This window comes from Nomascus leucogenys, chromosome 13 (genome assembly GCF_006542625.1).
Source record: "Nomascus leucogenys isolate Asia chromosome 13, Asia_NLE_v1, whole genome shotgun sequence".
Taxonomy (NCBI): domain Eukaryota; kingdom Metazoa; phylum Chordata; class Mammalia; order Primates; family Hylobatidae; genus Nomascus; species Nomascus leucogenys.
Window position 1 is genome coordinate 41,263,849 of NC_044393.1, and position 7,841 is coordinate 41,271,689.

At 54.1% G+C, this 7,841-nt stretch overlaps 1 protein-coding gene across 1 annotated transcript; it reads left to right on the forward strand.

The window, feature by feature from the left end:
- The first annotated feature begins 2,465 nt into the window (after positions 1-2,465).
- CST5 (cystatin D) lies at positions 2,466-6,278 on the forward strand. Its single transcript, XM_003278498.4, has 3 exons — positions 2,466-2,768; positions 4,595-4,708; positions 5,943-6,278. Exons 1-3 carry the CDS (start codon positions 2,538-2,540, stop codon positions 6,024-6,026), a joined length of 429 nt encoding a protein of 142 aa, XP_003278546.1. The 5' UTR covers positions 2,466-2,537; the 3' UTR covers positions 6,027-6,278.
- Positions 6,279-7,841: the final 1,563 nt, after the last annotated feature.

Sequence of the window (7,841 nt, forward strand, 5' to 3'; positions counted from 1 at the left end):
TTACCCTCTGCACAACACATCCTCCTGAGAGTTGAGCCCCAGCGGCCAGGGAAGGTGGGAGCCACAGAGGAGACCTAACTCTCACACTTGGGAGATGACCATTCTGCTCACAAGCACCTGGTGAGGGGCTGCCCTCTCTTTCCCTTCTCTGGGAATCTCCCCCCATTTCCTGTCTAACTAGGAGGCGTCATGTGCAGCCCTGCTTGAAGACCTTCCCTCCCTCACCCAGCAGTAAACACTATCCCTGGGCCACGTGCTGTATCTGCTGGGATGCATGGCTTTTCTAGGGGTGCTGGATTCACAGTGGGGTGCAATGTTCATTGGGCCTTGGGTAAAAAGGTCCCCTGTCCTCATACTGAACATGAGCACCCATGAGTAATATTGTTCCCGCTGTCGGGTTCCTGCTGATGCAGCCCCAGCCATGGCGGAGCCCCGGGATTATAGCAGGTCTGGGCTGATCCTGGCCGACCCTCACCTCCACCACTCCCGGGAGAGTCCTCTGGGTGCCCTACAAAGGCCCAGGTTTTCCTGGCATTTCTGGCCAAGCTGCCACCTTGTCATAAGGGCGTTTGCCACAGGGTCACCTTCAGGTATGGAGGGTGCGGTTGAGAGAATGAAGGGAGCAGCTGTCTGTTCAGAGCCTCCTTCCACCCTCCCCACTCCTGGAGTCACATTCCAGCCCAGGCCCCCAGCATCCCGAGTTGGGGGCTTTGTCACCCCACAGAGCACCCAACTAACCACATCCTCTCAGTCTGTGGGAAGGAGAACTCGCAATCCTGGCAATGAAGCCATGCTGAGCAAAGGACGAAGACACACCCAGGCTCTCTCTGCAGGATTCCATTCCTGGGAAGCTCAAGGACAGGCAACAAAGGAGTCTACAGGGCCGCATGTGGGCTGCCAGGGTGGGGTGGGCATGAGGGTGGGCTTCAGAGGCAGAAGGAAACCATCCGGGGCGAGGCAGTATCACAGGTGTGGACAAAGTGGTAACACAAGTGTATGCATTTATGAAATCCCCCAGATTGGGCACATACTATTAGGCATGTTATTGTATGTAAATTCTACCTCATTCAAAGTAATTTTTAAAATATTACATGAGTTTTCCAAGCAGTGCACAGAGGACCAGCGCTGGCAGCATGTCTCCCAGAGGCGAGATGCAAGAGAGGCTCTTGGGCTCCCACATTCATCCTGTGGCTGCTGCTCCTTCTCCTGACACCCCCACTGCCTGTCAGGGGTCTCCCTGCCCCTTCCACCTGGACATACCCACAGTTACTGTGAGACTCCAGGTCATTCCCTTCCCTGCTCACACCCCCTCCAGGAGCTTCCTTTTCCTGGAGCAGGCATGCCCAGCTTTGACTCAGGGCCTTTGCACTGACTATTCCCTGCTGCCTGGGGCTTCTCAACCTTTCCAGTCTCATAGAGACTTCCCTGACCAGGGTCCAGTAGCACCCATCTCTCTCCAGCTGAGTGACTATAATTCCCTGATCTAAATTGTTGATCACCACTCTGCATCCTCCCACACACACTAATGGCTGGGCTATGCAGTACCACAGCCACCAGCAGCCACTCGTGGCCACAGGGCACTTGAAATGGGGCTAGTCCAAAGTGACACTTGGTCTAACTGTAAAAAATACACAGGGAACTTCGAGACATTACACACACACAAAAGAATGTAAACTAGCTCCTTAAGAATAGTTCTGATGTGTTGAAGTATTTTGGATATATTAGGTTAAAGTAGAAATACCAAAATTACTTTCAGCTGTATCTTTTAACTTTTTCAAATGTGTTTTAAATTGCTCCCGGGTTTCTGTCACATCTCTGTTGGACGGCAGCTCTGCAAGGTCATGTCTATGGCTCCATTGCCCAGACTGCTTGGTGCAGGGGGAAGCTGGTGACAGTTTTGTTTATTGAATAATGAGGAGTTATGAAAAGAGAACCCAGTGAACTTTACCCAAAGGTTAATTACTTTATGTTTGGCAAAGAAGTTCCCCAGAACAGGACATGGACAAGGTCATCCCGAAGCTTCTGAAACAGCTCCCTGCTCCAGGAATTCCCAGACCATAACCACGTGCTCCTGGATGCCCCTGATATCTGAAGACTTTAGGAGGCCAAGCCCTGTATTTCTCCCTTTCCTGAGGAAATAGGTGGTCACCAGGTTTCACAGCCCAGGGAGCAGCGTCACCTCTCTGGAATCCAGAGTGAGCCAAGCTTTAGAGCACTGAGGAAGAGGGGCAGGGCTGTGGGGAGGTTGCAGTCAGGACAGGAGTGGGGAGGAGGATGAGGAGGAGGCATGGGAGGAGCGAAGGGAACTTAGAGGGGGAGGGAGGGAAGTGGTTGGGGGTGGAAAGGGAGATAGAGACAGAAGAGGAGGGGTAGAAAGAGGAGGAGGAGCCAGGGGCGGGGCCAGGGAGCAGGTGGGGTTGGGGGACACCCAAGTAAGATAAATGCACAGCTGCCTTCTGGCCTGGGCTTCCTGCCTCAGCCTCCTGCTGCTTTGCTCTCTGGGAGATCCAGCTCCTTGCTCTGTGTCCCAGTAGAACATGACCTGGCCCATGTACACCCCACTGCTGCTGCTGACTGCCTTGATGGTGGCCGTGGCCGGGAGTGCCTCGACCCAATCTAGGAACTTGGTGGGTGGCGTCCATGCCGCAGACCTCAATGACAAGAGTGTGCAGCGTGCCCTAGACTTCACCATCAGCGAGTACAACAAGGACATTAGTAAGGATGAGTACTACAGCCGCCCTCTGCAGGTGATGGCTGCCTACCAGCAGGTGCGTGCTACCACCACCCCGGGGGGCCTGAGTCCCAGCTGGGTTTGTTGCCTCACCCCCGCCCCCCCAGAGGACTCCCAGCAAATCAACATTATCTAAACTGCAGACTCATTCAGCTTTCCCTGACTGTCTGCTGAGGGTCTTCATGCCCTAGGACACTCCCCGGCCGTGAGTGCTGAGTTCAGCCCTGTCCTGTCCCCTCGGCCTCCTTTAATGTGCAGCAGCCGCTGTGTCTGTACCATGACTGTGGCATTTCCCAGGGTCCAGCAGGTGTGGATGGAGATTGTGCTGACTCTGGGTGGGCTTGGTGCAGCTCAGGATGAGATCCAGGCCGTGAGGCTCATCCTCCTGCCTGAGTCCTCTCCACAGCAACCACACAGGAACCTGGCTCCTTGTCCTGCAGAGCCCTGCTTCCCTCCCAAGTCACGCCCCTGGGCACAGCCCATTAGGGCTAGTGGCCTTCACTCTCAGGCCGGCTGACCACCCCCTACAGCCCAGGACAGCTGAGTTCCTGCTGGGGTAGAGCACGCCTGACCCTGCCTCTGCCAGCTGACGCAGAGCAAAATGAGGACAGCAGTCACCCAGCAGAGCGAAGGAGGCAGTTGGGTCCGGAGGGAGGGAGCTTCAGCAGGGCTACCGAGCCCAGCTTGACCTATGTCCCATGGCAGAGCAGCAAACAGTGGCACAGCGACCACATGGCTATATGGCCTGCCAGCCTTTAGAGCTCCTCCACCTTCTCTTGGAAAGGCAGAGGAGTCCAGACCAGCTGCGTTTCTCCTCCTGCAGCCCTCTCCCTGCACATGAGGGGCACTCCCTGGTGCTGTGGTCCCTGCTGGCCTGCACCTCCCTCTCAAGTGTGTCACTCACTGGGAGTGAAGCACAGAATGAAGTAGATCCTTGGGCCCTGGAGCCTATTTTACAGAGCAGCAGACTGACACCGGAGGGATCCACAGGACTTGCATGTGGTTCTACAAGACTTGTGTGTGGTTCCACAGGGCAAGGTCTAGCACCCTGGTCCTGGGGTCCCTCATCCCATGCTTCTCCAGTTCTGACAAGTCAGGTTTGGGGGCAGCACTGCACAGGGAAAGCATTCAGTTCTCTTCTGAAGTTGCAACTATAAGACATGCAGGTGTGTGACTCACTTTGGAAATATTGCCTCGAAAATCACACCTGGAATGGAAGCATGTGGGAAGCAATGTTTATTGGCCTAAAACATCAACATATGTGAGCCTCTCATCTCTTACCGAGAAATGAGGAAAATACCTCTGGGTTAAATGGCAGGAATGAGATGCTCTGTGGGCTGAATGCCAGGACCTGAAAGTTAGCCAAAATTTCATCATCAGGTAACAGCCTTCCTAGGATGGGTCCAGTGTCCCTGCCCCTGAGCACAGGTAGCAGAATTCAGTTAATTTTTTGCCGTGGGAAGTAGCATTCCCTTGGTGCTTAGACCCTGCCCTGCAAGCCTGTGCCAGGACTGTTTCTTTGTCCCACCCTGGCTGGCTCCCCAGAGCTGTGACTTCTGTTCCTGAATCCAGCAAAGGGGGTTTTAGGCCCTGGCTTCCATCTGCCCTGCCCCTGCTTCTCTTCCTACTGGGCTGCATGAGACAGCTTGCTTGACATACCCAGAGAAAACAAGTGACTAGGGAGGCCCGGGACACAGTACCCCTGCCAGCCAGCAGGAGAAGGTGGCTTGTGTGCCTTTTGGGTGACAGTGTGGGCAGCATGAATCCCCAGGCAAGCCCAGTGACTCCGTCACAGTGAAGTGCCTGTGTGTGCATGAAACTGACAGTGTGCTGTCCCTGCTTCCTGCCCTTCCACGCGTGTAGATCGTGGATGGGGTGAACTACTACTTCAATGTGAAGTTCGGTCGAACCATATGCACCAAGTCCCAGTCCAACTTGGACAACTGTCCCTTCAATGACCAGCCAAAACTGAAAGAGGTATGTGCCTGATGTGGGTCAGGGGCATCAAGTACTGCCGAGCAGTGTGTACATGTGTGTGTGTGTATGTGTTTGTGTGCGCACACCTGTACTCCTGCACATGCTTTGGAGGGCACGTGTGCATGTGTGCAGATATTTGTAGAGCCATGTATGCAAGGATGTATTCATGTGCATGGGAAGATGCATGTTATTTGGCACACATGTGCAGATGTGTATTGTGAAGTGAATGAATGTGTGTGTGCATATGGAGTTTTGTGTGTGCATGAATGTATGTGTGGGATGGTTTATACATGTGGGTATGCATGCGGAAAGGTGCATATGTGTGCATACATGAGGAAGGTGCACAGGACTGTGTGTGCACATGTGTGTGGATGTGTGAAGGAGTATGTGGGTTCACGCAGAGATTCGTTTGGGTGAGGGTTGGTGTGAGTTAATATGGATGCCTATGTGTGTGCAGATGGAGTGGTGTGGATAGGGGTGATTAATTTGTTTTGCTAGGAAGACTTTAGCTTGGTAATGGTTACTGGGAGGTCAACTCTGCCTGCCTTGGAGTGTTGCCTGTTGGACTGGAGGAAGCAGCTGCTGGGCTGGGTTCTGGTCAGAAAGGAGGGACTCTGTCTAATTCCAGCCTCAGGCACCTGCCTGCAGCCAAAGCCACTCTGAGCAGATTAGAGGGAATTAAATGCCTGTTAGCTGAGAAGCCCTGGACCTGTCCCAGCTCACCCAACACCGGCCTCTCCAGGAACCCAGGATTTCTTCTGAAGGCTCTGCTCAGGGTAGAGCCACGCTCTCCTTGTCATCTCCTCACCACCTCGGGCACTTTGAGTTGCAATTTCCAGTTCCCCGGGTTCTTCCCTCTGGCCCCTCTTAGTGCTGGCGTTGGTGCTGGAGGTGGAAGGAGCTTGGGGCCGTGAGCCACCTCCCCCATCCTGCACCCTTGGGGCTCCCAAGGCCTTGCACAGGCTGCTTCTCATAGGGCTGTGCTGGGACAGGAATCCTGCAGGCTGCGGTGAGGGCCCAATGTCACCTGGTGACTTGGAGCCTTGGGAGGGGCAGTGGAACAGTCACTGCCCAGTTGGGCTCAGTGCCCTGGAACTCAGCAGGGGTGGGTCGGGGTCAGGGGGCAGTGTCTCATCTCCATCCATTCTCACCCCTATTCTGATGTCTCATTCCTGGGAATCTTTGGCTTTAACTGTAACCCACACTTGTTTTCTCCCTCTCTTTCTTTTCACAGGAAGAGTTCTGCTCTTTCGAGATCAACGAAGTTCCCAAGGAGGATAAAATTTCCATTCTGAACTACAAGTGCCGGAAAGTCTAGGGGTCTGTGTAAGGCCTGTCACATTGATCACCTCCTACTCCCACCCCCTGTAGTGCTCCCACCCCTGGACTGGTGGCCCCCACCCTGGGGAAGTCTCCCCAGGCACCTGCACCAGGATACAGACAGAGAAGGCAGCAGGAGGCCTTTGTTGCTCAGCAGGGGGTTCTGCCCTTGCTCCTTCCTTCTTGCTTCTCATAGCCCCAGTGTGCAGTGCACGCTCTCCCAACTCCTGCAATTAAACAGTAGCATCGCCTCCCTCTGAGTTCTTGGCTGTCTGGGGATGTGCACACAGGCAGGGTTTCTGCAGTTCCTTTATGAAGCCTCCTTGTCCTGCTGGTGTGGAGATCAGAGGAGTATCTAGGAACTGATGTGGCCACAGCAAGGCCGTCAGGGGAGCTGCTGCTGTAGGAGACCTGGGCCTCAGACCAGGGAGAGAGCAGCCAAGGGCTGGGAACCCATGACTTCAGCCGCAGCAGCCCCTGGTGAGGGGGTCAGGGAGAGGAGGCGGCCCAGGCTGCTAGCCCCAGAAGCTGGGCTACTGGTTTGGTCTGAGCTCCTGGTCAGACCAGGAGGAGGGGGCTGGCTGTCTCCACAGGCAGGGGCCACGCCTCGGTGGAGCTCGCCAGGCCGTAGATTCCATCTGTGCTTGCAGAGCTGAGCAGACTCCAGGGACTGAGCTGCTCTCATCAAATCCCCTAGACACTAAATAGATAACGATAGATGTCTGCTTCTTTCCACAAGAGACTTTAGGCCCTTACATGGAAACGAAGGCCAAAAGTGTGTATGTGTGTGTGTAACTGATTGGGAGAATTGCCAGCAAGACCAAAAATGGGCAAGATCACACAGAGAAAGCAGTGCCTGCTGTCATCCATCCTGGGAGGGTGCAGCCCAGGGTGGGAGGTTTTGTCAATTCACACCCACCAGCCCATTCTCTGTACTTGAAGTTTTAAAAAGTCCTCATGTCAAACTTAATATTAGGGTTAGAGAAGTTAAAACACAAATGAGACTGGCATGAAGTAGACTGTTTTTTCCAAGGAGGATGTTTCAATTAATAAAAAAAAAAAATTAGTGTCAGCATGATTCATAGAATAGTAGATATTTGTGCCTCGAGCAGGAGGCTATAGTCCTAAATCACATGGCCCCAAGCCCACACAGTCCTTCTCTTTGCTATTTTAGTCCAAAGAGAAGGGGGTGCAGCCCTCAGGACAGGTGCCTCTGGCCCATGGCTCTGAAATGCCTTCGCCACTCAGAGCTGCATTGACCAAGGGTGGCTGCCATGAACACTGAGGGGAAATGACAAAGGGGAAGCTGCTGAAACAGCCCTGAGGCCAGCACCCACTATGCCGCACCTAGGAAGCCAGGAGGAGAATGGTCTGGCAGGGAGAGTGAGCAGCATCTGCTTCCATTTACTCTCCACCCCCATGAGATTTAACCGAGTCTGTGATGTGGGAAGTGAAGCAGTGCCCAGGCAGCCATGAGTGAGGGAGTCAAATCTGGGCCTCTTCCTCTCAGCGGAGGGTGCGCCTGGTCATTCAGGCTTCTACTGGGAGAGAGGGGCTGAGGGCAGAGCAGCAGGTGCACAGATGTTGTGGTTGGGGACAAAGTCTTCCCTGCAGGGAGGCGCTCATAGTTTTCCACGTGGATGAAGGGTTTTTTGACCAAAGGGACCACCATCCAGGCGCACAACAAACAGCTGATTTTTTGAAAAACAGTCCCTTTCTGACACAATTCTGTCTTCCTTGGGGAAGATGGTGTGACGTCGGGGCTCTGCACAGGACTCCCCCCACTTTTCCCTGTGTGTCTGCTCCCTAGGAG

Coding starts and splice junctions, on each gene's coding strand:
- CST5 (XM_003278498.4), top strand. CDS start 2,538: ATGACCTGGCCCATGTACACCCCACTGCTGCTGCTGACTGCCTTGATG. Junction 2,769..4,594: donor TGATGGCTGCCTACCAGCAG/GTGCGTGCTACC, acceptor CCACGCGTGTAG/ATCGTGGATGGGGTGAACTA. Junction 4,709..5,942: donor ACCAGCCAAAACTGAAAGAG/GTATGTGCCTGA, acceptor TTCTTTTCACAG/GAAGAGTTCTGCTCTTTCGA.